This window comes from Clinocottus analis, unplaced genomic scaffold, assembly GCF_023055335.1.
Source record: "Clinocottus analis isolate CAN_PGR_092001 unplaced genomic scaffold, fCliAna1.0.p SCAF_2, whole genome shotgun sequence".
Taxonomy (NCBI): Eukaryota; Metazoa; Chordata; class Actinopteri; order Perciformes; family Cottidae; genus Clinocottus; species Clinocottus analis.
The window spans coordinates 17,441,250-17,468,154 of NW_027175931.1; the positions used below are offsets into that span (position 1 = coordinate 17,441,250).

Sequence of the window (26,905 nt, forward strand, 5' to 3'; positions counted from 1 at the left end):
GAAAGACTCTGAGAGAGACCAGACAACAGAATCTCCACCATAAAGCATCATCTAATTGCATACAACACAATCTCCCGGAGAACAAAATATGAATGTTGAGTGGTTTCTATAAAAAGTTCACAGGTGTGGGGCAATCAAGAAACTAATTGAAGATGGGTCCAAATATAACCTCCATGGTGGGACCACAAGAGAACAATCAGTCAGCCATGTGAAGCTTTTAAAACACCTCAAGATCAATAGAAAGAGCAAACAGGAAAAATGTAGAGAAGCAGACAGCTGCATGAAGGCATCACACACACTGAGGGGAGTGATGACGGATGTCTGAGAGCAGAGAGGAGAAGAACGATGGGCAATGAGACAGTGTACCTTCAACTAACCTGGCTTTAAAAAAAATGTATTGCCAGTGTCAAGATCAGAAGCTTAATAAATGGATTTTTGTTTGAACTGTGTCTAATCAGAAGTCTGTGTGTGTGTGTGTGTGTGTGTGTGTGTGTGTGTGTGTAAACCTGTGAACCTAGTCCTGAGGGGGTACTAGCTGGCCAAAAGCAGACACAGGTGTCAGTCTAGCACTGTCACCCTCAGGAATTCTATCTTCATCCTTATCATACAGTCAATCCCAAGATATTAAAACACAACCCAAGAGATGAAGCAGTTACAGCGTGTAGCCGAGAGAATAAATGACTACAGGTGTTAAAGGAAAAATAAATACTGCTGGAAAAAAAGATCTCATGTACTTTCAAAAAACGTTTGTTTAATCAACTGCCATTGTTTCATTCATAATATATCAATAGTGATACACAAATGTACAGTCTTTGATTGCACACTAGATCTTCCGTCATTTCTTAATCATGGCATTTCTTGGAGACAGCTAACACTTGATAGTTGACCACAAACATTGTCAGTTAAGTAAAGACTGCCCTGCTGTCACGTCCCCGTAGTGCAAATGAGCGGCCACTTCTGTCTGTGTGACACAGTGTGTGTGTGTGTGTGTTAATGTGCAATCACACACACAATTGTTTTAGTTTAACACGTGCTGGCCTTTAAAGAGTAACTTAAGCCCACACTGCAGAGCTTTGTTCTGTGGATGTAGTTTCAACTCCATTTTGCATCTGAGCCAACGCAGCACATCACAGGTGTTCTCAGGTGGTGTGCTCTTCTGCACCCGCAAGCACCAAACCAGTGATGTCACTGTGTGCGGACGCCTCCTGGAGTACACTGCTACGACAACACAGTGGGGTGTTGAACTTTGGGAGGTCATGGAAATCAAGGTTTTCAGTGGGTGTTAAGTTACTCCAAACATTTTTAAGGACATATTTTCCCAACTGAGGTAGTGAGTGTTCATCAGCCGCAGCCCTGACGACAACACAGCGAGATAAACCGGTTTAGTTTGTTTTACATAACTGGAATGGTGAGAGAAACACAGTGCATTCATATTTCATCTCACGTTTCAGATGAAGCAAGCAACAACTTGGAGGAAGTGCTTACAACAAGTTAATTACCTGAGCTTGATAAACGAGCTAAAGACAGTCTAGAAAACATTATTTATACGTGGATCTGATTCTTTAAAAAGGTCACATTCAAAAAACAGTTTGTAAAAAGTTTAAACTGCTAATATTACACGGGGGGATGAATTTCAAAGTATGCCTTTCTATATTTCTTCTTTTTTTTATCATTAAAGTAATGTACAATTTGATGATGCAACAGAAAATAAATCTTCACGCACCCCGAAAGCAGCGAAGAGCAGATAAAGGAATTAAGAAATAAAATAATTGAGGAATAAAGATGTAAAAAACAAAGAGCTATGCTCTTTTTGAGATTTTGCACCATAAAAAAGGTCAATGACGCATATAATTAAATTGAATAAGATCTCACGAAGGAAAGCCCAGTAAGGAGGATTTTGGTTATTATAAATGCTGAAAACTGATATGTACATTAACTGCTGCATTGTCTGCAATAAAGAAAGTAACAACGCTTCTGAAAACAACTTGTCAAAAGAAACAAACATTTAAAAGCATCCACAAAATTAACGTATTTACATTTAGAACAATTTAATTAATATACGAGTCTCATATAGTGAGTTAAATGTCATAAAATCAAGCCCTATTTTCATAAATAGGCACCTTTCACAAGTCTCTTTTCATTTAAAACACTTTGGAAGCAACTTTTGTCAGTAACTGACGAGACTTTGACACGCAAACGCACAGACGGAGGGGGATAAAAACACAGAGTGTGTTATTGGAGGAGATGAAGCCAATATGAGGGCAGAGAGCAACTCTGAAGTCCAAACTGAGAGCTGTCACTTGTCAGTGTCCCGATAAGGACATGAAAAGCCATTAGTCCAGGGTTACACAATAGCTGGGGCCAGAAAGCCGGCTCTGATTGGGCCACAGGCGACAGCAGGGGGAGGAGTCAGTAGTGCAGTCCCGCCTACTGGCAGTTGATTGACAGCTGTGCGTGCCATGATCATCAGCATATCCATCACCTGGAACATATCAGTCACAGAACAGACCGGAACATATTAGTATTTATGTATATAGTAGTGTGTATTTTTTTCACAGCATAATCCATGTGCAACATATGAACTATACAGACGAATAAGTAGAGGGACAGAGACAGTTAGCGTCAATTCCTGCTCGTTGTGACTGCGAACATGCAGCGATGAGAACCGAAAGTAGTCTGGTCTAATGAGAGAACATGTGGTTTGGCTTCATGTATCAGACACACAATAAACCAACCACATCGTGCGTTATAGACATGCGACCAAAATAAATGTACTGAATGTGGCCACTGGTGATAAGCAAAGCATTTCCTGCATCTTGCTCAAGAACAACATGTCCCGTTTCAAAGCAGACGATACAATAAGTTCCCTTGTCGTCCACATCATTGTTTACACAAAACACATAAGAATCTCTCTTGAAATAATTCAACATTGACTGATCATCACTCACACTCACACACGTTTTGCTGTCACAAGCACTAAATCAAAGTCCAATCAGGCAATATATCATAGCGTAACTCATCAACTCTTCTTACGGACACATGATTCTGCAGCTGTGCATGCGAGTCATGTGACAGGAGTACATCACTTGACTGACTAGACAAATCTCTTTCAATACTTTCAATCATTTATCTTCCTCTAGCGGGACAGACGGATGAGAACAGAATAGAAACTCTACCAATTTCAGCTAAGGACACATCTAGAGCCAATTAGAGCAGCAGCTCTCACAAGTGTTCCTAAATCTGCCCGTACCACTTGATACTGTGAGTGGGTTGTTCATTACGTTTCAGGCCGTATGGTTGAGTAAGTGGGAGGAGAAGCAGTGATGGAGGGTGAAGGGTCAACGCTACTCACTCCGCATCTGTAGTGGCTTCTTTCTGGAGTTTGGCTCTGGCTGCGGCGGACCGGTTCAAGTCTCCTCCTGGTGCAAGAGAGGGAGGATTGAGAGATTAGGAAGCGAGGGAGAGGGATGGCGTGCACAGGAGTTTGCTGAAGAGCGACAAAGTAAAGTGAAGAGAAGCCAAAAGGAGAAAAGGAACAGGAGCGATGATCGGGGGACGGGACAGAAGTGATAGAGTTTAAGGTCCCAGTCTTCTCTCACCTCTGAGGTAATCCACAAAGTACAGCATCACCACTGCCATTAGGGCAACTGAAAGACACAAAAGGGGGAGGAGACAATGAGAAGCTCTGACATCGCCACTCTCAACAGGAGCTGGAAAGGCTGTCATCTCAAAAATACAGACAGACAGAAAATACTGACGGCAGATGCAGACGCAGAAGAAGACTTCCAAGACCAGGTATCCTCTGTTGTCTAGGATGGATCCTGCCGCCATGGCAATGAGCGCCAGGCCCAGGTTCTGGATCGACTGCATGCTGGTGGATGAAGGCAGAAGATCGAGCAGAGCGTCAATAACAACAGTAAGTCATAACTGATTGTGTTACGCCAGTCATAACGAGGTACATACAAGCCATAGGCGGTCCCCAGCTGGTGCTCGGGTACCACGAAGGCCACCATGGGCCAAAGGGCGCAGGCCAGAAGGGAGTAGGAGACGCCGAGCAGGGACTGGAACACAAGAGGAAACACACATTGCTTTAAACATTTCGGCTCTCTCAAAATTCCTCGGTAAGATGGCCGACAGAAAAATACATCCATTCTGAAAACAGAACCATGTGTTCCATTGCATATTTCACTCTTACTGCTACCCAGCCAGATGTAAATATACTAGTTTCTACATGAAATATAATAGTTTGCAATTAAAGAAATGAAAAAACGACAACTTAAAACTAAATAGGTTTCAGCACAGCATGGGGACAAAACACAAAACACACTTTGTGCCACAACCGTTTTCAAAAATGTACAAAAAAAGATTTTGTTTGGAGTGTTCCCCGAAAAGGTAGCGAGAGGCATTACCATGGCGATCCACGGGTTCCAGAAGGTGAAGGCCAGCATCATGTGAGCGGCGAGCGTGGTGAACACGGCAATCATCACCCAGATTACATTCCTGCCCGTCCGATCAACCATGAAACCCAGGAGGGGAGATGCCGGGGCTGAGATGATGTACACAATGCTGGGAAAGACAAAGAAGGGCAGTCATGTATTAGGGACTGGAACATGGACACATTTAAATGTTGTACTGTAACATTAGTGACAGAAAAGCAGACTTAATCAAACGGAGCTGAGAAAGTCAGTCTATCTGATTCACGTTATAAGAAAAAGTCAGCCCACAAAGTTAATGCCAGACGCGTAAGGAACAGCAGAACACTTTGGCCGTAGTGCCTCAGTGTTAAGGACTCTGTTACCTGTTGACAGCTCTGGCTTCAGCTGGGGAGAAGTTGAATTTTTCAATGAAGAACACTCTGTAAGAAAAGACAGAGAGCTGCTCAGGCTTCATTTTGATGTGGCCACAACAGCAGCAGAAATGACATTGGCACGTGGAGCAGGTAGCGCTCGAGCTTCCATACATTGTTTTTTGCCCAATTTGCATGACAAGTGTTCGCTCTGTAAGCACTGGCCCTCATTGGGAAAAACATGTCAGTTGCTAAGTGATTTGAGAGTGCCTTTCAGAGAAGGAAATGCAGCTTCAATTGCTTTCTTTCACTGCAAACCCATTTGTCAGACCTCTTTCCATTTCTGGCTCTCTCTCGCTCCCTTTGTGCAATGACAACGCAGCATTGTGAGGTTGCAATGCTAACGCTCTTCTCAGACATGGTGCCGATGTAATGAAAGGGGTTCTAGGTTTTCATCCATACCACACAATGGAAGCATAATACTATATTGAGCTGACTTACATTTTTGTTTTAACTCAAGGACAGGTTATGGTCAAGATATTTCCTTCAAGCACTTTACCAACAATGTTTTTTTCCCCACCACTTCAGCAATTAGTATGAGATTATAATTTCTCAATGTTTTCTGTTAGGGTAAAGCTTTGATCTTATACACGCTGTCCTGCTGCAGTGTCCTCACCAGAGCACCATACGTGTAGTAATCCACAGATGAAATAGTCTACACTCTATTCACTCTGTTTAAGATGCGTTGAACAGGTGTCCCTAATAAAGTGAACACTGGGTGTATAATAACATATACATGAAATAAAATAAACAACGTCAGTTTGATCTTTCAATAACAACATTGTTCCAACACATAACCCTGAACAAGCATAAAAGTATACAGTATTCTTTAGAATAACTCAAATGTACAATTAATACATTTAACTAATAATGGTTTAGGAAGGCCTGAACATGTGATGAGGAAGACTGGAGGCACTGACTGATGAGACAGTGTTCCAGTGTTTTACCTGAGGGATGTCATGACATGTGAGGACCACTAGACGGAGTTTTGTGCGTGTGTGTGTGTGTCCTGATGCAATACTCACTGTCCTAGTCCAATAAAAGGGAAAATGGCAACATAGTAGCAAACGCAAATGATGAAGATGAGCCAGAGGTGGAAGGGGAAGTCTTTCACGTCCGTCAACTTGATCACCTCACCTGTAATGCAAGAGGAACACACCTGCAGATCAGCTCCAGAGGATCATTTGCTTTGATCAAGCATAAAAAGAAGAAAAGTGGCCTTTCTGACAAAAGAAGCCATTAGTTATGGGGGGAAATGTTCTTATATTTTCTTTACATGTTCTGTGAAAGGGGAAACAAGATTCAAGTCATATAGTAAATATTCTGATCCATGTGCTGATGCATATTTCGCACACACTCAAACACCAGCGAAACAGCCTTCAGAAGCAATTTGGGGTTCAGAATCTCACCAAAGAACACAACGCCATGCGGACCGGAGGAGCTGGGATCGAACCCTGACCTCCCATTAGAGGAGACACACTGCAATATCCACCCAGGGGTTTAATGTCTTATTGGGATTTATAGCCCCATAGTATTTCAAGTCATTTAATAATTGAAACTTCTATCATACAACTATAACATAATTCTTTTTAAGTTACTTGATTTAAAAACTCGTGGCCAAAACTATTTATTGACTGATTTCTGGAAAGATTTTCTCTGATCCTTCAAACCATTGTGTACATTTTGTGATTAGAAACAAAAATATAAAAAGGAACTTTGTTCTCATATGGCTTCCTGTACGAGGCTCACAGACTTGAGCTTGTTCTGTCTTTATAAAAGAAGCCGCACCTCAGGTAAGAAAGTACTGAAGCAAATGAACCGTCCAGACAGAGAGGCAGTTTTGAGTACATAACAAAAACAAAAGCGGGCCCGAGAGTATGTCATGGTCCACACTGATTAAAGCATTCTTGTAGTTATTGACAGATGAGGGCGAAGAGGAAAAACAAGAGATAAGAAAGAGACAATCTCAGAATTCATTACCTGCTTCCCCGCCTTCTTTGTGGAGAATCCTTTCTGCTCTTTTGTCAAGGAATCCCAGCACCAAGGCACACATGAGAGAAAACAGGCAGGTTACAGCAGCTGAGGAGAGAAAAAAAACACATTAAAGAGACATACATACCAATTGAGGAGACAAAAGGAGAGTAACAATGATTAGATTAAGATTATCAAGGAGATGGATTATCAAGGAGATGGAATTAAGATGCTTGATGACTGCTGATTGATTGATTCTATTGTTCACAAGGATCCCGAATGTCACAGTGCCAGTGGAGACACATCAAAACAAAGCACTCAACTGCAAGGTGTGCAAAAGCGGAAGTACTTTTAGCAAAAAAAAAGTCAATCCAGAGAAAACTGTAAGAAGTGACACTTCTTCTTACTCATGTGACTCATGTGCAGCAGCACTTTTAGTTCTCCATACCACTTCTCTCTGTGACTGCTGGCTGGGTCACCCGAGACCATCACTTACAAAGAAAGGATCTCGTATCTCTCGCAGAGACAGAGACAAAGCACACGTAACCCGAGTCTTCATGTGTTAACATTTGCCAATTTCAAGTCTTCCCCTGGAGTGTAATGCACACACCTCTGGCTTAAAAGGAAAAGCGCATGACATTCACCTATCATGAGCGACGCGCCCAGCGCGGTGTGTCCAGGGGAGCCCACGAGGTCTGCAGCTTTGCTGTACACCCAGCCCATGATGTTCATGTTCACTGTGCTGCCCTGCAGACGAGAGAGGAGGGCAAATGGGCTCAAGGAGTCAATGACGTGGGTTTTGCATCGTAGTGCTCCTTTACAATGGCTTCAGTAAAACACACGTTATTTGAAAGCACATTTAACATCATGCAGTGTCCTTACCAGGCGAGCCATGCTCAGCTGAAGGCCAAACACCAGGTTGAGCTCTTTCCCTTTAAACCAGTTGACTGCATAAGTGTTCTGGGCCACGGCCAGGGACTCCCCTCCAATACTGCCCAGGAAGAGAAGACAGTAGGGAGTACGTGTAAGATATTTGTAGTACGAGGCCAACTGCATGATTGGTGGCATAATACATATGGGTGCAGAAAAAAGCTAGCCTCTGGGATGTAAAGTTGTTGGATTATGTTTAGAAATTAAAAGCATTTAATACAATGGCCAAATGCTTTGCTCACCCAAATATGAAACGTCCAGCTTCCATCAGCCAGAAATGATTCACTAACGCTCCGGTAGCAAATATTACCTGTGCAGAGTGAAAAAAAATCAGATACACAAAGAAAATGATCCAAGTGTCATCCCTTTTTTGTACAGTTTGATATTCATTTAGACAATGTAAACAATGTAAAAAGCATATGAAGATGTCCAAGTTAACGTACCTGTCCAAAACAGACGAAGAGTGAAAAGATGATGGTCCCCAGCCTATAATAATAATAATAATAATGAAAAAAAACTCATTAAAGATGGCAGAAGCTACACAACTCTTTCACTTTCACTGAACATACTCAAGTTAAAAATAAATGTGACTTGTTGTTCTTCTTCTTCTTCTTACCGGATGCCAAAAACCCTGTCGAGCAGGAATCCCCCGAAGAAGCAGAGCACCACATTGGGCCAAGAGTACCAGGCGTACAGCTGCATGAACTTCGCAGTGTTCAGGTTCAGGTCCTAGTAAACCCACAGAGCTCATCAGACCCACTTCCATCATCTTGAAATTGCATTTCCACGATTAAAATCGAGGTCTAAAACCATCAATACGTTGTGCAACTTTTCATCTCCAGCGGGTGGACGACTTACCTGGATGACTTCCGACTGAAGAGCAGCCGGGTTATCGTAACAGAAGTAGCTTCCTGAAACAAACATAACTCAAATTAAAACAGACGACAAGAACAACGATACTTAACTTCACGTGAGCCGCGACACTCGCGGCTGTCTTCACGCTGAACGTAGGAGACGGAGCTCCGTCACTGCAGCTCACCGAAGCCCAGGAAACACATGAAGACCAGGACCACCACTCGGTGGAGGAGGTGGTTGGGGTCGCAGATGGCCGGCATCGGGCTGCCGGCCCGGGCGCGTCCGCCAGTGGGCGACCCCTCGATGTTGTCTCCCAGCAGGCTCTGCCGCTCCTCGTAGTCCGCCATGTCCCGTTTGTTTTAGGGATCTGCTGGGTGGGAGAGAAAAAAAAAAGTTGTCGACGGCAGTATGCAGGATGTGGAGCGGTCACATGATCCCGGGACAGGACGGTCACGTGACGTTAGCTTCGTGTAGCTTGTAGCGCTGACCGCTAGCTGTTTCAGTGTGTGCGCGTGCCCGTCGACCCGTTCAAAGCACACAGGCCCAATCTCCACGCTCACGGGTTTTGAGGCGCGCTCCCGTACACCCCGTGCGTGTTTTGGGGCTGTCCTCTGTGAACGCGCTCCGTGTGTTGACGGCTCTCTCGCGCTCCTTTATGAACCCTTCCCCGTAAATCCGCATTTCTGCAGACTTTGCCCGAGGGAATTACCCACAATTCATAGCACGGGGTCACCAGTGGAAGCTTGGAGACGTAAAACAGAAAAAATGTAAATAAAGATGACGTCACATGTGTGCGTTTAATCTGGCGAGTAGCATTTAATCAAAAACACAAAGGATTGAAAACACATGAAATCAGAGGAATGGAAGCAGACTACACATTCATTTGTTATTCAGCAAATATTTAATTTCATCATTGAAGCTGTTTTGAGAAAAAATAATAAATACATTATTGGCAATTACCTATCATCATGTGAAGAAAAATCTTGCAAATCAGGTTGTAAAGAAATAGGAAATAAATACCCACAATTGTACATTTAGGTTTTCATTGTAACGTGATATGTTGCAGCAAAGCGTTGTCCCATTCATGCGCACCATTTCAAACCCTTTCAGTCTCTCACACTCAACCAGGTGACAGGGTTTAAGGCCTCAGGGGGTACATTGGGCTTGGGCCATATAGACTGTATGGTTTAGGTCCAAGCTTCTTATATAGTCTATGAGCCCAAGCACACACTAAAACCTGTATCAAGCCATCCACTGCCACATGGATCTATCTTTTACTGCAAGCACTTTAGTGGTCTTGATCTCGGTGCAGTAGGAGACAATTCGAACCCAACTAGGGCCCAGTCACGGCCTGTGGTTACAAATATATAGACGTAGATAGACTGTTGAAACGTTGTCTTCCCTTGCAATGACAGAAGGTTAGTAGTATCTTATATCCCATAAATTGAAAGCTTTCAGGTGCATTTACCAGGAAATACAGAGTTTTCAAAATAATGTATAAGTATGGCATTATGATAAAGTACAAAGTAATAGTACCATAATCCTTCAGCTTTAATAAGATGCCTATATGCCCTTTCTCCTGTGCATTGAGTCAAGAAACACTACAATTTATAATCTTCTGTTGATTGACAGCACCGGCATTATGACATGATAGGGTTTCTCTGATATTGAGTCTGTACCACCTTGTTTCATCGAGACTCATTAAACTGTCAGCCCTCACCTACCTGCCCTCTATTTGTCTGGCTCTTTTCTGTCCCCAACTTGTGTCTATGCATACTGGAAGGCAACATTATCTACAGGGTTTACTTAATTCCCATGAATGTCATTTAAAATTTTGCATAATTCACGACTGCGGGGTCATCTGTCAGAGGATTTAATCTGAGGGTGACATACGGCCCTTTCTCTGGCTGCGGTCGCCTCGCCGACCGCTCTGTAGCTCATTAATTTCCTGCCCAAATATCAGCTTCTGTCGTAGCCGACAGAGGGTGGGATGGAAGAAGATCATATTTCATTATTACATTAATCATACCTACACGCAGACGCAATTGTAAATCAGGTGGGAGGTGACATTAATCCTGCAGAACCAGTTTGTGAATGTCCTGGAACTTGTCTTCTAGGCGTTGCAGTATTGGAAAGAGGAAATTTATTCCATCCTATATATTCCTTTCTCCTCTTGTTCAATTCAAAAATATATATGACGCAGCGATGCTACAGTAATATTGTGAAAGATTATACCATATTCACACATTCTTGCAGCTCTGCTTTATTATCAAACATCACATCTGCAGCCGGCATGCAGTTCCTGTAATTATCAAAGGTTCCTCAGGCGCTGATCAACACTAGTGTCACTACAAAGATAATCATCTGCATTCAGTGCCTCCCCCGAAGGGCAGAGATCACAAACAACCCCCATTTTAGACAAATCAATGCACTTTCCTTTTTATTTCTTTTACTGGTACATTCAACATAGTTTAAGCATGTTAGGGTATGTTTCATATCATCAACGTCTGTGTCGGCGCTACTGGGACGGAGCTGGGTGAAGGTGCTTTTTACCATTTCATTCTTATTTAAATGCCTTTGTTTCTCAGCCATCTTAACATAGATCATGTGTCTTTGTTTCAGATATAATCAGACTTGTGTACTTCTCCCTTTAAGTTCATTTTCAACCTCATCCATAATAATCTAACCTCCGGCATAAAAATTGACAAAACATGAAATAATTGCTATTATTGTTATTTACATTGCTCAGTATGTGTATCTGTCATCATTGTCTTTTGCAGGCCTCATTTTGTCATCACTCTGTCCCTGGTCTCGTTGTGCGTGTGCTGTATTTACTGGAGAACATGTTCAGATGTTTACTCTTAGCCTAAAGTTGTTCAAAGGGAAGTGGAGTTTGAACGAGATTAGCAAAAAGAAGAAAATACAAAATGACAGTGTGTTTGTAAAAGGAAACGTGTGGTTAGTTGACCCGTGTACCGCAGTCATTGTTGGCATTTCACTTCCTGATCCTCGAGACATGTTTGACACTTTTCTGGCCATTAAACAGATTTTGATCACCTCTCATTATTTTAAAATTTCTACAACTGGTGCCATCGCGATAAATGCTATTTACAAGTCAAATAACCCGTCAGGCAGCGTCTCATCAAGCCTTGACAGTCAACAGTCACTAATGTCCCATTGTACAGTGGCCATGTGTGACTTTGTCATCCCGATGTGTGACAGCCTGTTACTGAGACGGACCTGTGACATCTCCAGTGGAGTAGACGTCACCGTGGTGGACTCCATGCCACCTATTTGGAGTTGCTTGCGGCAGACGGCAGCTGTCAGTCGTTTCCTAAACACCTTACACAGGAACACGTAGATGAGCGGGTCCAAACAGACGTTGGTGGCCGACAGCCACAGGGTGGTTTCCTTTGCGATGTAGAGCGCGTTCTGTGCCTGGCAATCGCTCGCCGAGCTGCGTGTCTGGGTCAGAGTGTAGGGAACGCGGGCAAAGTGAAAAGGGGCGAAGCAGATGAAAAACACCCCCACGACCACAAAGACCTTAGCTTTGGTTCTGCGATTGACTGCGTGAGATCTGCTCTTTGAGGCTTTGTAGGACTCGTAAACCTTCTTGCTGATGAACGTGTAGCAAACCACCATCAAGGCCAGCGTGCCCCAGAAAACCACCTGAAAGCACACGTCAACAAAACATGATGCAAGACTCCCAGCACTAACGTCTAATGTTTGCCAGCTGTATTTACAGGTAGTTTAGTGCAGTGTGTTTCAATTTGCTAATATTTAAGTAAGACACATTCTTTCGAATATGCACATTTCCCACAATTCCTTTATTTCCTACCTGACAGAAGTAGTTGAAACCTTCATGCCAAAACAAGCCGGCTTGGCTCTTCATGGAGGTGCACTTCAGTCGGCCTCCAGAGACCCGCGGCTTCTGGTTGCTCAGAATGACATTCGGTAAGGCCAAAGATAACATGACCGCCCAGACGGTTGCACTCAGCACCTGGCCCACTCGAACGCGCTGCAGGGAACACTTCCCAAATGGCCTCACTATCTTCAGGTAGCGGTCCAGGCTGATGAGGCCCAGCAGGAGGATGCTGATGTACATGGTGATGTAGAATAAAACCGCAGAGTATTGGCAGTAGAAGGCGCTGAGACGCGTGGATCCCACGCCTGCATCGCGTAAGACTTTCAGAGGGATGGTCAGGGTCATCAGCAGGTCCGCCACCACCTGGTAATGAAGGACGGTTTATTTGTTGCTCTGCACTGAGTAAATGTATAAAGCACCCGCTCCCCATTCCCCCCCCTTTCCCATGTCTTACCACATTTTTTAGGAAGACCACAAATGTTGAGGAGCTGGGAATGCTGAAGAAGATCCATGCAGCCAGGGAATTCAGTATCAGGGCGACTATGAAGAGGATGCTGTACAGACAGGGGAATACCACAGCTGTCACACTGGTGTCCCGAACACACTTGGTAGACGTGTTTGACAGGCTGTCGTTCATCTTCTGATCTTTGATGGACCTTCGTGGTGTGAGGAAGAAAAGCAATGAGATTAAGATTCATACAGAGGGAGGATAACAAGAGGAAACAATGTAACATGTGCTTTTCAGATGTCTGTGCAATTTCCTTCTCTCAACGTTTCTCAAAAAGAACCGTCGCTGACTCACTGTGTATCGTTATTGGTGAATTATTAATGGTGTATTTCAAAACTGGTTTTAGGACTTTAAGTTTAAGAATTCAACAACTAAAGGCCACTTCCTGCCTCTTTAAGAAGCATAAAAAATAGTTATTTGAATGAAAACGCGAAATACTTTGTGACTTCTACATTTGACCACAGTTAACTAATAACGGTATGACTTATTGGCTTATTCAGTTTTACAGTGAGAGATTCACGTAATGTACAGTGATGTATACTAAGTGAATCTTCATCCAGCCCATCAACTAACTCTTGCATTTGTTCATTCTCAATTCTGCTCTTGTCTGACAGTACGACAGTGTATCTGTGTGCTGTATTTACACTGAACACTTTTAACAGGAGCAGGAGCTATGGCAACTTGTTATATATACAATACTCTGAAACTTTTGTCTGTTTTAATGTGCAGGATCGTGTTGATTAGGTCTTTCACAACAAATCCCATCTGTGTGCCCAGCTTAGAGTAATCTATGTAAAAGATACTTAAAAGGTCAATAATTGAGTCTTACCTTCTTCTTGTGTCCTTATCGTCTGCGGCTGTCGGGCATGTGAAGACGAGTGAATTGGAGAACCCCCAATATGTATAAAAAAGGAAGAAGTGAAATATTATCCTTCCCTCTTATCATCCACTAGAAGCAAACACTTCCAGACCAACAAAAAAAAAAAAAACTCCACTATTGCAAATATTTTACTCTTACTTTCATTCTATATGAAGTACTTCTGACTAGAAACGGTTTGCGCCTGTCTGTCTTTCTGTGTTTCCCTCTCCCTGCCTGAGCGTGTGTGTGTGTGTGTGTGTGTGTGTGTGTGATGCTCTTACAATAGCTGGTCCCTGGAGCTGGTGTGTGTGGCTGTCTTGTCACAATCCCAATGAGTTTGCCAGTCTTCCTTCCTTTCTGAAAGACCCTTTCCTTCCTTGCTTCCTGTTGCAATTGTTTGCTGAGAGGCTTGTTCTGCTCCGTGCCAGTGCCCCTGCCTCCGCTAGCTTGCGTCAGTCTTGGTAGCAGTTGACAGGCGCAAACCAAAGCCATGGACTTATTTCTCGACTGACATCAAGAGACCTCTTGCCCCCCCCGCCGCCCTACATCCTGCAGTTTATTCAGCCCACCTCGATCTGTCCGTCTCATCATCATGAACTCAGTCTGAGCAACAAATATATATATGAAATATATATATATATATATATATATATATATATATATATATATATATATATATATATATATATATATATATATATATATATAGAGAGAGAGAGAGAGAGAGAGAGAGAGAGAGAGAGAGAGAGAGAGAGAGAGAGAGAGAATGAAATGTAGTTCCCTTAAACTCCTTCACACAAAATACAAGCTACCTCATGACAAAAAAAAACGCAAGTTATTAACAAAGTATGTTTTTATTTACTAAGACCACATATCCATACATTTGTAAAAATACTCTTTTTTAATATATATATATATATTTAATATATATATATATATATATATATATATATATATATATATATATATATATATATATATATATATATATATATATGTATTGTCTTTATCAATGCAAAACCCACTAGTACATAAAAAGTAACAGGGTTATCAATTCCACTAAAAGGTTTTGAGAACTACAGAACTGTATTTCCTGTGAGATTTTGCTTAGATCTGTGCCAGGAATGATGTCTGATGGGAAAATATATTAGCTGATACATGACATGCATGGGTTTACTAAAGGTTCCCAAGTGAAGAATCAGCTCATCTCACCAGAACTGGTGTGGTTTTACACCCACAGAGGCTGCAAGCGCAGCTGTTTGCTCAGCTGTCGTACACAAGAAGTGGTTTTCAAATGGAACATGTGTTGATCCTAAAAGTAGTGTTTGAAATGATGCACCGAGCAGAAAATATCTCATTAGTGTTTATTGTTATATTGATTATAAAAATTCTATATGTTTAGAGAATACTTTACTTTAATATATATCAACAACAGACTTCATTCTTTGCAGTCACCTTCCATGTCAGGAGCTGATTAGCATGCTGCAAATGGAAGACACATTGAACATTAGCAGCATATTATTTAAGACATGACCTATTTTCACGATCACACCAAACATTATATGACTTCAGTGTGAGATGCAAACTACCTAACTTTACTTAACTTACTTACAGTCTTCCTCGTCGCACTCTCTTGATGGTGAACTTGCAGAGCTGCTATTGAACTAAAAAGCAGTAGAACGACATCACCATCTTGTCTCACGCTGTTTATCTCACCCATCTGTGTTGCATTTCCTATTCATGGCTTTCAAGCTATTTAGAGCGACTCTTTGTGAAACAGCACAGCACAACTTCATGTAAATATGTTATTATAAAACAAAAACAATATACCAATCATCAAATTGTTTGTCTACTAAATCTTCAGTGACATCTGAGCTCAGTCTTTGACATTGCACTCTGTGGCAACGCGTCCGCTGCTTTGTTTGGCGAGGCCGCTCGGAACCAGACGACCACGTCTTTCATCATAGAGGTCAGTTTCTCCTTGAACTCCCGGCACAGGAAGACGTAGAGAAGTGGGTCCATGCAGATGTTGGTGCAGGCAAACCAGTGGCTGAGGTCCTTGACCAACTTCAGGCTTAAAAAAGAGCGGCTGGCGTAGGAATAAGAGTTGACTTGGTGAGACGTGTACATGAACTGAAAAATGTGGTACGGTCCGAATGACCCGAAAAACACAACGAGAACTACGAAAACACGCAGTTTGATCTTCTGCTGCCCCTGGCTGTTGCTGCTGCCAGAGTTTCTAAAAGACTGGATGACCTTGTTTGCAATGCAAATGTAGCAAACGATCACGACCGCACTGACGAACCAGAAGAAAACATTGAGGCAAATCACTATCTTCTCATGGATTATAAGTCCAACCGGTGCTTTCAGCTCCATACACGTCTTGATCTCTGTTACATTGGTCACCGATTTGTTGAGAAGGATATTTGGTAAAGCTGAGCAACCAAACAGTATTATCCAGACTGAGCCTGATACCAGTTTGCTAAATGTCAGACCAAACAGCTTGTTGTGGGGAATCATGATCTTAAAGAAACGGTCGAGACTGATGAAGCCCAGCAGAGTGATACATGTGTACTGAGTACAGTAGAAAATAGCACTAAAGTAACATGAGAGTATGTGTATTCCATGTGACACGAACGGCAAGTCTCTTACAATTTGGATCGGGAGGATCAGGGTCATAATGATGTCAGCGGCTACTAGATTTTTCAGATAAACCACAAAGTTGGACGTGGACTTGATGTGCAGAGAAACCCAGGCGGCAACACCGTTCAGCAACAACGCCACGGGGAACATCAGAAAGTAGAGAACAGGGACAAAACCTGGGTTGTAAATTGAGCTGTTGAAGTCTGAGTCATCGTGAAATGTTTGATTCATTGTCGTCGCTGCACCTGAGGATGCAATGAAAAGCTGCATTTTAGAAGCAACAGTTCATCTTGTTAAGAAACAACTTCATTTAGCTTTTATATTTAATTATCGTGCTCTAACAAACCAACTGAACGCTGAACATGTGCAATATCATTTGACAGGTGGGGATTTCAATACTGTCTGATAGGTAGAAATAACTCAACAGCAAATCATTGAGGTTTTTTTCTCCACTTTCTCAACTTACAGTCAAATGGAGGAACCATGCAGCCATCCATCATGTGTGACTTAGGGTGTGTGTGTGTGTGTGTGTGTGTGTGTGTGTGTGTGTGTATATATATCATTTATTTTCCTAATTCCTAATTTTACAACCGAAAAAGTAAATAAATGAATGCGTATGAATACAAATTCATTTTTAGTAAGGAGGGCTTATAAGCTCCATTGTCCTGGACTCTCGCTCTTTTCTTCTTCTTCTTCTTCTTTTTTACTTTACAAGGTATCGTGGATAAATACATAAGTAATTAAACTAAGGAAACTATATTTTTTACACGATGCAAACATGCTTCTCTTATATCACGCCACATTTAAGAAAGAAAATAATGATCTCAGTGGTTATCTTTGTCATCACAGAGTAATCTATCGTTGATTAAAAAAAAAAACACATTATGAACTCATTTTGTCAATAAGATGATGGTGATAACTTACAGTTGATGACTTGACTCTCCTCAAACACAGAGCTGCAGCATGGACCCGTGCGACAGGACACTGAGATGCTCAGGGTTTCAGAAACACTGTTGAATTTTCCTAGAAAACTAATCATCGTTTTCAGCTGTGATGGAACCGACAATTTATCAGGAAAATATGCAAAAACAGGAAAACCTTCTGGTGTTTAGAGCAAAGCAGCCGTCATGCAACATTGAAGTGTAAACACCACCTCGGCCAGACGGAATGGGGTCAAAGTTCAGCTTCTGTTGGCCGACACATGAACCTCAGACACACATCACCATCGCTGTCGTACCTTTAAGATAAAGATGCAATCATGCATGCTTTTTTGTGTGTGTTTTTTTTCCCCAAACATAATCTTTGACCCAAATTATCTTACATGTTGACCTCGAGTCACCTTCTGACTCATCAGCATCGCAGCATCAGCATAAAGTCAGTACAGAGCTGATTGTGCAGCGAGAGGTGCAGTGGCATCATCTGACCAGCAGGTGGCCTCAGCTGTTAAAGCCAACACAAAAGTCCCACAAGCCGCTTTTTCTTCACTTAAAGAAGTGAAGCAGCTGCCAAGACGATTTATTGTGTAGAAGATGTGTTTTAATTCCCTTTCCGTCAAACTAATTGAAAATCTTTGTTAAATGGTAATAGTGAGCAAAATTATTCTTGGAGTGTAGTCGAGAATAATGTAGTGACCGACAAAGTGTGTATTTCATTTGAAATTACAATACAGAAATAGACATGTACAATATTTTATTAATTTCAAATGACATGATTTAATGAGAATACAAGCAATTCATTCAAATACAATGAAACAAAAGCAAAAAAGAACAAATATTTATATGACCTGTGAAACAATAGACCACACTCTTGTAGGATGCAGTTATTGTTCTTTTGTGAAGCAGAAACAATTAATGAGCGTAGTCCCCATTTCCATTCACTAATAATTGTTTATGGCCAAAAAAATAATTAATGATGATCTTATAATGCTCATCTTTCCTCCTGTAATAATTTATTATTTTATCCTTTAAATTCCCTCCTAAAAACACATCCTTGACCCTTGACGGAAAAATGAACAAAAGCTGACCTCACACTCGGATCAAGAACAAAAACACCTAAATATGGAATTTAAACATAGTGTTGCATTGTGAAAACTTGATATTAAGAATGTACTTAAATAGATATCTATACGTAGACAGTACACCTAAAGTACATTAGAGACACACACTGACCAGTGAGATTTGACATTGTGTGTGTGCGTTCACATAGAACAATTCATTTGCTGATGTATCTTTGTGTATCCTACATGTTCCACCTTGTTATGCTAATCCTCATTAGGCCACTAAAGGGCAGTACAACACAGAATTTAAAGTTTCTATTGGGTTACTAAGGCTGATCTCTTGCTGCCATAAGATAAAACGACGGCCTAATTTTCGATGAAGGACATCTAATCTAGCTCCAACTTCTTAAAGGTACAAAGAATTCTTCTTTCTCCTGTGAAACATCCTCATTTTGACCAAGACCCAACGCAGACCCCTCTAGCTTTCATCATATCAAGCAGCTTCTCTCTGTACTCCCTGCACAGGTAGATGTAAAGAAGCGGGTCCAGGCAGATATTAGTAGTGGAGACCCACAGGACTAATTTATGGATTATTATGACCCACAATTGATCACAAAGGTCAATGTCTTCAAACACTTCAAATAGTGTGAATGGAACACGCATCATGTGGAGGGGCACGAAGCACACAAAAAACACAAGAAGGATCACGAAGACTCGCAGCTTGGTCCTTTTCTTTCCATTGCTGTTGTTGCTGCCAGAGCTTCTGAAGGACTGCAGGACTTTCAGCGTGATGCAGATGTAGCAAAACACAATGACGATGCTGAGGAGCCAGAAAAGAGCCTCCATGGAGAGCACCACACACTTGTGAAGAGTCACACCGGCTGAACTTTTCATGGACATACAGAAATCTCCTGTTACGTTAACAGGAACCTGGTCTGTTAGAATGAAAGTCGGTATGACTGTACCGCCGATCAACACCACCCAAACCGAGGAGCACGTCACGAGACTGAAGACCACATTTTGTCCCAACAACATTCCGCACGGTCGAACAATCTTAAAGAAGCGGTCGAGGCTGATGAGACCCATTAAAGCGATACTTGTGTACAGGCAGCAGTAGAAAAGGACGGTGGAGTAACGGCAAGTGAACGCCCTTAACTCCAGCGTGGCTCCGGGTAGCATGCTCGCTGCCATCGGCAGGAGCGTCAGCGTCATGAGCAGGTCAGCCGCTACCAGGTTTTTGAGATACACGATGAAGGTGGAGGTGGAGCGGAGGTGCAGGGACACCCAGGCGCTAACCCCATTTAGCAGTAGCGCGACGGGGAACATGCAGAAGTAAAGGCACGAGATGGCCACGTTCACGGTCGCGAGGTTGGAGGAAGCACAACCAGCGGAGTCGGGTTCTATGTTGTCAGACGCCATCAGTCGATCTGAAAATAAACAACAAAACACACAAAGACATCAGAGAGACTCAACTGGTTTCGCCTGTGATCGGCTCATGGGATGTGAACATCAGGCTGGTCTGTGAACCCTGTTGAATATCCAGATATTTTGCTTTTGATTAGGGTTATAGGTGTTTCACAAGTTTGATATCTGGCAAGAACATGACATCCAGTTTACAGGGTTTCAGAGTAAATGATGAGGCTCAGGTAAGTTTACTGCCTTCGACTTGTTTGAAACCACCACTGCTCTAAAAGCTTCCTTCTTGCCCAGTTGGAGCTGATTTGCATTGACCATTACAGCGCAAAAGACACTTTGTTACTCTCGTTTGGTTTTGAATGCTCAACCTGAGCATTTGAATGCATCCGACACGCACAACCTGACACTCACACGTTTGACACCGACTGAAGGAAGTTTTTGCAGGGTTTGTTTTCACCGTGCCAAAAACTGGAGCGAAAAATTAGATTTTCATATTTTTTACTAACTTTTAGAGACCGATATGGAGTCACAGTCCCTTTACTGTACAATATCTCTTAGTTGCTTCAAAGCTTCTTCAATGTGTCTGTTCCTCTTTCTTTGTTTTCTTATTTGTGATTGGTTCAGATTTAATGTGTGTGTTCTTCACCTACTCACTGTATTCATTATATTCAGTTTTAAATTTAAATATTAAGAGTGGATGTACTGTAGAGAATGGGCTATGCCAGTTATAATAACTACCATATATAACAGTGGCAAAAAAACAAAAAAACAAGTGCTTGTGTAATTTGAATGGATCTGAGAGCAATAGGCCTTTATCTTAGGACAGTAACATTATACTATTCCTTTAATTATTACAAAATACTACAACACTGCCTAATATTTATATTTTTCTTCCCCTCCACATTTTGAGAAAGACCAGTTTCTCAGAGAAGATGCAGTGGATCAAATCACATCAAAGGGATCACACAGAATATACTAACCAATGAGAAAACTTAATTTCTTTTCTTTTCACTAAAAAGTTGTGAAAATTAACATATTATCAATTCACTCACCGGTAATGTTTATGTCCGTCCCTCCACACCTCGCAGCCCAAGAGATTAACACCTTCAGGTATTTCCCCAAAGTGTGTCGTCTCTTCAACCAGAGACATGCAAACCATCAGTGTGCAAATGAGCAGTGAGCTGCTGTGGGGGGCAGAGGATTCAAATAATACACAATGTGGTAAGTAATTGTGTATTTAAGGTATACGTTGAGGTATTTTCTGTCTACAAATATTCAACCATGTTTGTTTTATTCCTGCTGGTCTCAACATTGAAAGATGTGTTGAAAGTCTCCCTTTTCTTTTTAACAGGAAAATGACAGTGATCATTGAGTATGTTCGTTATCTTCTTTGACCTCATTCATGCCAACGGTCTACTGATACGTTTGACAATAACAAGCTCAAACATTAATGTCATTGTGCATGTTTTCCTCTCGGTACATTCCGAGAAGAAGTGCTTCTAGGGAAGTAAATCATATATTGTGGCTGAGTGAAAAGTACCAACCTCATCCTTTGTCAAATATCACACAAACAACCAATACTGAAAGTATCATTTTATCTTTATTTCCTTAATTGTTGGTTATTTATGCATTTCTGTAAAACTGGAGGTTCCCAGTCTTTTAGCTGTTGTAACAGAAGTTACCCACCCGTCATCTAGTCATATTCCTTAGAAATGCCTACTTACACTATATCAATAAAATCAGCAACACTAGAATAAATCACAAATGTCTGCAGATATAACAGTTTGAACCATTTGCATTCCATATGATTATCCAGAAAAATCACAGCTAAGCAGCTTGTACATGCAATAATAGGACTTTGTAAAATATCCAGGTGTACGTTTTTAGAGGAATCCTGTGGATGTAGATTTATTTTCAGTTTGTAAGTCAATGCATCATTACTTGAGAACAGAAGAGGATCTTCATGTTGTTCTGAAGTGAAACAGAGAACTGAAATAAAAGCAAAGACAACATGCCAGTGTTGGTTCTTCAGCTTTGACACAGTTAAATTGACAGCTGCAGAATAAATCATCTTTGTGGCAATACTCTTATCAATACAGAGTGTATACATCATTCAGATACGTTTTCATCACGTCCAGTGGTTCTACGCACAGACAGACGAGTCTCTCAGGGCGGTGCTGTCCGTGTCCGACCCTCTCCCTGTTAGCCTGCTGCAGGAACCAGGAGGCAGCTGCAGGGTCTGGAACAGCGTGGTCCTGAAGGACTTACAGAGGAAGAAGTAGATCAGTGGGTCCAGAAGAGAGTTCAAGGATGAGAGGAAGAGCGTACTCTCCTTCAGCTGAAAAAAAAAGAGCTTGAGTTTACAATCAAAGAGAACCCCTCTGGTCTGGCTCATGGTGTACGGCACACGGGCGAAGTGAAACGGCACAAAGCACACAAAGAACACGGCCAGAACCAGGAACACGTTTGCATTCATTTTCCTTTTGGCCTGGTGGGGTTTCCGAGCCGACGCTCGACCTATTGCCCCTCCACCGCCGCGGGCCTTGGTGCGGGAGTAGGACCTGTACAGCTCTTTGGTGATCAGAGTGTAGCACACGATCACAGTCACCAGGTTGGCCCAGAAGATAACTTGACAGACGTGATTCACCACCTCGTGCCAGTACAACCCGGCCGCCGTCTTCAGGTCACCGCACTTGAAGCGTGAAGACTTCGGGGTCTTACGCGTCAGGATCACGTTGGGCAGACACAGAACCAGCAGAAAGGTCCAGATGGCTCCTGAGAGCAGTTTGCGACGGGCCAAACGGGCCGAATTAGTCCCCCTGAAGGGCTCCAGGGTCTTCCTGCAGCGATCTATGCTGATGAGGCCGAAGAAGAGGATGCTGATGTACATGGTGAGGTAGAAGAGCACCGAGGAGACCCGACACACGAATATACGCAGCCCAGTGGAAGCCATGTTGGAGTCTGATAACACCTGCAGACACACAACAGTCATGGACGTTGTAAAAGAGTCAACACAACAAACTGTATATTTTATTCACAAGTTTCTAGTTTGCCAAATTCTTAACTAATGGCTTTATTTTTGATTATTTATCTGACAATGTTTTTGACTGGTGTTAACCCGTCTCTCACAGCACAATGGCACAATCCATTTATTAATTGATTATTAATATTATAATATTATAATATATATATAGTTTTGCTAATGGCTTACAGAGTTGAGAAACCGCTAAACATTAAATATTGCCAATTATTTATTATACTTAAGAATGCATGTTCATTACCCCTTATTAATTAGTTATTAATATTTCTAATTACTGATTTGATGCCTTATGAGATAAACTCGTGGCCTTTTATAAAGTACTCAACTGAGACTTTTCTCAAGCAAACGACAAAAACTTAACTATTAATAATCTATTAGAAATTGTTTGATAACCCCTAATAAAGCCATTAGTTACAACTTAGATACAATGTAAAGTTAAAATGTGCCCAATAAGTTATTGGTACCATTGAACTACACCTTGAAAGGGAAAGTGAAGGTCATGATGACATCGGCCACCACAATATTCTTCAGGTATATTATGAAGTGAGACTTCGATGGAATGCGAAAAAACACCCACACAGCCACGCCGTTGAGTAGAAGTCCCACCAGGAAGAGGAAGGAGTAGAGGACAGGGAGGACCGCCGTCTTCAAGACATTGTCACGGGAACAAGAGATGTTGCTGTGGCTGGGATGGCTAGGGAACAGAGGATGTGAGGTGTTTCCCGCCATGTTTTCTAAAAAAAATACAAGAGAAAGTTCCTCTCAAGTTCTCAGAATAGTACAAATTATCAAAAAATAAAAGCCACTTGAACCTTGAAGTAAATGGTGGAAAGATACGAGTCCTTCATTTCATTTATGTTTAATTCATGTTTAGATTAATAATATATAACACCAAACAATACAAGATTATGAAGAAATACGTATAGCTGTTTAATTACATTTACGCTGTATCTGGATTTCATGTCTTTATGTAAACAGTAAATATTATAATAAGTTATTCTGCTTAATATAATAAATATAATGTAAGGTTTTGTAACTGACCTGGTAATGATGCAGCCATGTCAGTGGAGTCCCATCAAAGTCTCTCAGCAGTTCTCTGGTGCCTCTATCTTGTTTATATGTGATACCGTGACCCCGAGCATCTGCCTTACTCAGACAGTTTCAAGGATTCAAACAAGTGTGTGTGTGTGTGTGTGTGTGTGTGTGTGTGTGTGTTGTCTCTTCCTTCTCCTTTTCCAATTCCTGTCACAAATAAAGGGTGAAGAAGACTTTTTTAGATTGACTTTCACAGCCACAAAGCTGAGTTCACTGACTCTAAAAGGGGAAATAATGTGTAGCAGATAAACACAAAGTTAAACATGATTGGGGTGCATGTTGTAAACAGCAACAAAGCGCACATCCTCAGCATCCAGCTCATGTTAAGGCCACTATCTTTTGGGCGATCTTACAAAATGTGATCCAAGCATGTGTTTCCTCTTCACTTTCACTTCTTCCACTTTTGTAACTAGTGTTTTGTAATCTGCACTGCTTCTGCATTGTTTTATATGGCGTCTGAAAACCCTTTAAAGTTTACTTTAGTATGTTTTTATACTCAAAGACATCTACGTTTAAAGACATGAGTAAAAAAATCATGTGGTCATCTTTGAATGTTTCTTATTATTGGATGCATGCATGCATTGCAATCACACTAATTTGGTTGATTTGGTTAATTTGGTCCTTTGGTTGGTTAAAACGTGCTGCATTGTCATGTGATGTACTGAAAACAGGGTAACAAAGGTCAGGCTTATGCAAGACAAAATGGTTTTGACGAATAGTGAGTCATAGAAAAACATTCTTTATTTACAGCAAGCAAACACTGAACCAATACATTTAAAGTGACGAACACATGTAGAGCTTGAGCCCATACAATACAAACATACAGCTTGGTAACATATGGCAGTAAAACATTTTATTCCAAGGTGGAAAAAAATATGAAACAGATTTTGGCAAATGCTGCGCTGATATAAAACTTTCCCCTTGCTCCCATTTCCATTCAGACTTTTTACTTCTTGCCTTCCTAGGTCATGTGTAATGTTTGTCAAGGCATTATAAAATGCTTTATAGTATCTTATGTTTGTTATAAAACATTATGAGTATGCATGTGTGTCGATAACTTTAATTGAACAATGCTGTAAGCAGATAATAAGGAATTCGCTCATCACATGACCCTGATGGGCTTCTGCCCTTCATTCCATTGAGTGCCAGCAGTTGGCATGACAACGCTGCACTTCCTGTGTCTGGAGCAAGATTGGCAAAGTCAGCTGCATTCACTTCCTGAAGAAATGCCTATTTAAATGATTGGTCTGTACATCTGCATACTGTTATCGCATCATGATAAGGGTTATCACATGTATAGCTCCGCCTCTATTCAAGTCATCTTTCTGTGTTCATATGTTTCTCTTCACCTTTTTCTTCCTTGTTGGATGTCTGGGGTTGAGTTGGTCAATCAGTTTGATCTCTACGTGTCCTGTCCGATCCATTCTCGTCAGTGTGATTACTCAGGAAGCCTGGAGGGAATTTAAATTTGGCACAATTCTCCAGCTCGTCTCAAAGATGAAGTGGTGAGATTTCAGCGGACAAAGGTCAAGCTTACTGTGACATCATGTCCGTCCCATTTATCTTGGGCACTTCTACCAATGCCGCACAAGCACCTACATGGACTCAAGGATGAAGCAATTAGACTTTGGTGGTGAAAGGTCAAAGGTCAATGTCTCTGTGACCTCATATACTGGCTATTTTCAAGAAAGCCAAATCTCAGTAATACTTTGGGGACAGTTCTTCCAATTATGGCACACATGTCCACCTGGACTATATGTACTTATTAGAATGTGATGGTCAAAGGTCACTGTGACCGAAAGGAACACGTTTGGCCTTAACGCAATAATTCATATGCTGATTACGACTAATTTACACAAATGTTGAAAAAGAAAAAAACAATTATGAAGTGATGACATGCTGGACAGACGTGTGTTAACCGCAACTTGACAGGTTGGCGGAGGGATTCAACCGTGAGGAGGCAATATAGTTCTCATGTTTCTTTGTAAAAAAGATTATGAGTGATTCAAACAAAGGCATAATCAAATAATGCACAGTCGACCTGTAAGTTATCACTCTTACTTTCTACCAATCCCAGACCACAAGCATGCTTTAAAACAGCTGTGGTGGTCATGAAGCTGAAGAGGGAAAACCTAATATCCTCTCTGCGCGTGAGGTATTGCTTAAAGTAGCCCTGCTTTGAGTTGAAGTGGCCTTTGGAGGGTCTGTTGTCAAAGCAGCAGTCAATATGAGGTTTAAGGAAACGTAACTACAATGTAGCTTGGTGTTTGAGGCCAAACATCAAGCTAATAGCAGACGCAGAGCTGAAACAGCTGTGGTCTAAAATGCCTGGTTGATGCGGCTGAACTGGACGATGTAAGACAGGAACTTCTTACCACATAGAAAGAGAACACATATAATTCCAGGGTGTCTTTGCTATTGGTTTGTTTGTGACTGTGTTTGCCTTCATATAGGAGTGTTTACATGAAGACATTTACATTGGCGGGCTCTTAAATTAGCTTCTGCTCGCATATTTAAAATGTGCTGGCCACACTTTGTTTTGAAAGTGTAAGGTTTCTTCAGCTTCAGCTGGTGTGCTGTTCAGTCTAGAGTCCAGCAGGTCTGCCTCCCATATGGTTATCCACACCCACAAATCTAAAGCAGCTCACATGGAGGTGAGGAGAGACAAAACTACAAAATAGTGAGAGCCACAGTATGTCTAGCTTTTATTGAGGTTGAAACCACATTTGCTGTCAAGCACCATTAAGGTGTAAAGCAAATCATTCGACGATCGTGAAACAAACGTATTGAAATGGTTCATTTGACCGACTATAAGCTGCTAGTTTTATTTCTTTTGGAGCTTTGTGAGGGCTCCATATTGTTAACTTCTGACTAAAATCAC

General features: G+C 41.7%; 5 protein-coding genes across 5 annotated transcripts; all 5 read right to left on the minus strand.

The window, feature by feature from the left end:
- Positions 1-757: 757 nt before the first annotated feature.
- mfsd1 (major facilitator superfamily domain containing 1) lies at positions 758-9,275 on the minus strand. The gene is made up of 17 exons (XM_068585735.1): positions 9,091-9,275; positions 8,787-8,969; positions 8,606-8,658; positions 8,364-8,476; positions 8,191-8,233; positions 7,990-8,057; positions 7,700-7,808; positions 7,462-7,564; positions 6,827-6,925; positions 5,872-5,983; positions 4,799-4,855; positions 4,410-4,566; positions 3,964-4,061; positions 3,759-3,871; positions 3,600-3,647; positions 3,353-3,419; positions 758-2,482 (listed from the first exon to the last, which is right to left on the minus strand). The coding sequence occupies exons 2-17, from the start codon at positions 8,947-8,949 to the stop codon at positions 2,479-2,481; spliced, it is 1,407 nt and encodes a 468-aa protein (XP_068441836.1). The 5' UTR covers positions 8,950-8,969; positions 9,091-9,275; the 3' UTR covers positions 758-2,478.
- A 1,817-nt stretch (positions 9,276-11,092) lies between these two features.
- Positions 11,093-13,856, minus strand: LOC137790716 (P2Y purinoceptor 12-like). Its single transcript, XM_068585191.1, has 4 exons — positions 13,805-13,856; positions 12,922-13,123; positions 12,441-12,830; positions 11,093-12,271 (listed from the first exon to the last, which is right to left on the minus strand). Exons 2-4 carry the CDS (start codon positions 13,102-13,104, stop codon positions 11,759-11,761), a joined length of 1,086 nt encoding a protein of 361 aa, XP_068441292.1. The 5' UTR covers positions 13,105-13,123; positions 13,805-13,856; the 3' UTR covers positions 11,093-11,758.
- Positions 13,857-15,694: 1,838 nt separating this feature from the next.
- Positions 15,695-16,708, minus strand: LOC137790160 (P2Y purinoceptor 13-like). The gene has a single exon (XM_068584142.1). The coding sequence runs from the start codon at positions 16,706-16,708 to the stop codon at positions 15,695-15,697; it is 1,014 nt and encodes a 337-aa protein (XP_068440243.1).
- A 2,212-nt stretch (positions 16,709-18,920) lies between these two features.
- On the minus strand, positions 18,921-19,892 carry LOC137790163 (P2Y purinoceptor 13-like). The gene has a single exon (XM_068584146.1). It carries the CDS (start codon positions 19,890-19,892, stop codon positions 18,921-18,923), a length of 972 nt encoding a protein of 323 aa, XP_068440247.1.
- Positions 19,893-21,497: 1,605 nt separating this feature from the next.
- LOC137790737 (P2Y purinoceptor 12-like) lies at positions 21,498-24,056 on the minus strand. The gene is made up of 3 exons (XM_068585227.1): positions 23,971-24,056; positions 23,407-23,663; positions 21,498-22,860 (listed from the first exon to the last, which is right to left on the minus strand). Exons 1-3 carry the CDS (start codon positions 23,987-23,989, stop codon positions 22,033-22,035), a joined length of 1,104 nt encoding a protein of 367 aa, XP_068441328.1. The 5' UTR covers positions 23,990-24,056; the 3' UTR covers positions 21,498-22,032.
- Between the last annotated feature and the right edge of the window lie 2,849 nt (positions 24,057-26,905).

Coding starts and splice junctions, on each gene's coding strand:
- LOC137790716 (XM_068585191.1), bottom strand. CDS start 13,104: ATGAACGACAGCCTGTCAAACACGTCTACCAAGTGTGTTCGGGACACC. Junction 12,831..12,921: donor TGGTCTTCCTAAAAAATGTG/GTAAGACATGGG, acceptor CTTCATTACCAG/GTGGTGGCGGACCTGCTGAT. Junction 12,272..12,440: donor GTTTCAACTACTTCTGTCAG/GTAGGAAATAAA, acceptor GTGTGCTTTCAG/GTGGTTTTCTGGGGCACGCT.
- mfsd1 (XM_068585735.1), bottom strand. CDS start 8,949: ATGGCGGACTACGAGGAGCGGCAGAGCCTGCTGGGAGACAACATCGAG. Junction 7,809..7,989: donor GCTGGACGTTTCATATTTGG/GTGAGCAAAGCA, acceptor CTTCCTGGGCAG/TATTGGAGGGGAGTCCCTGG. Junction 7,565..7,699: donor AGCTGAGCATGGCTCGCCTG/GTAAGGACACTG, acceptor TCTCGTCTGCAG/GGCAGCACAGTGAACATGAA.
- LOC137790163 (XM_068584146.1), bottom strand. CDS start 19,892: ATGGCGTCTGACAACATAGAACCCGACTCCGCTGGTTGTGCTTCCTCC.
- LOC137790737 (XM_068585227.1), bottom strand. Junction 22,861..23,406: donor CCTTCACTTTCCCTTTCAAG/GTGTAGTTCAAT, acceptor GTGTGTCTGCAG/GTGTTATCAGACTCCAACAT.
- LOC137790160 (XM_068584142.1), bottom strand. CDS start 16,708: ATGAATCAAACATTTCACGATGACTCAGACTTCAACAGCTCAATTTAC.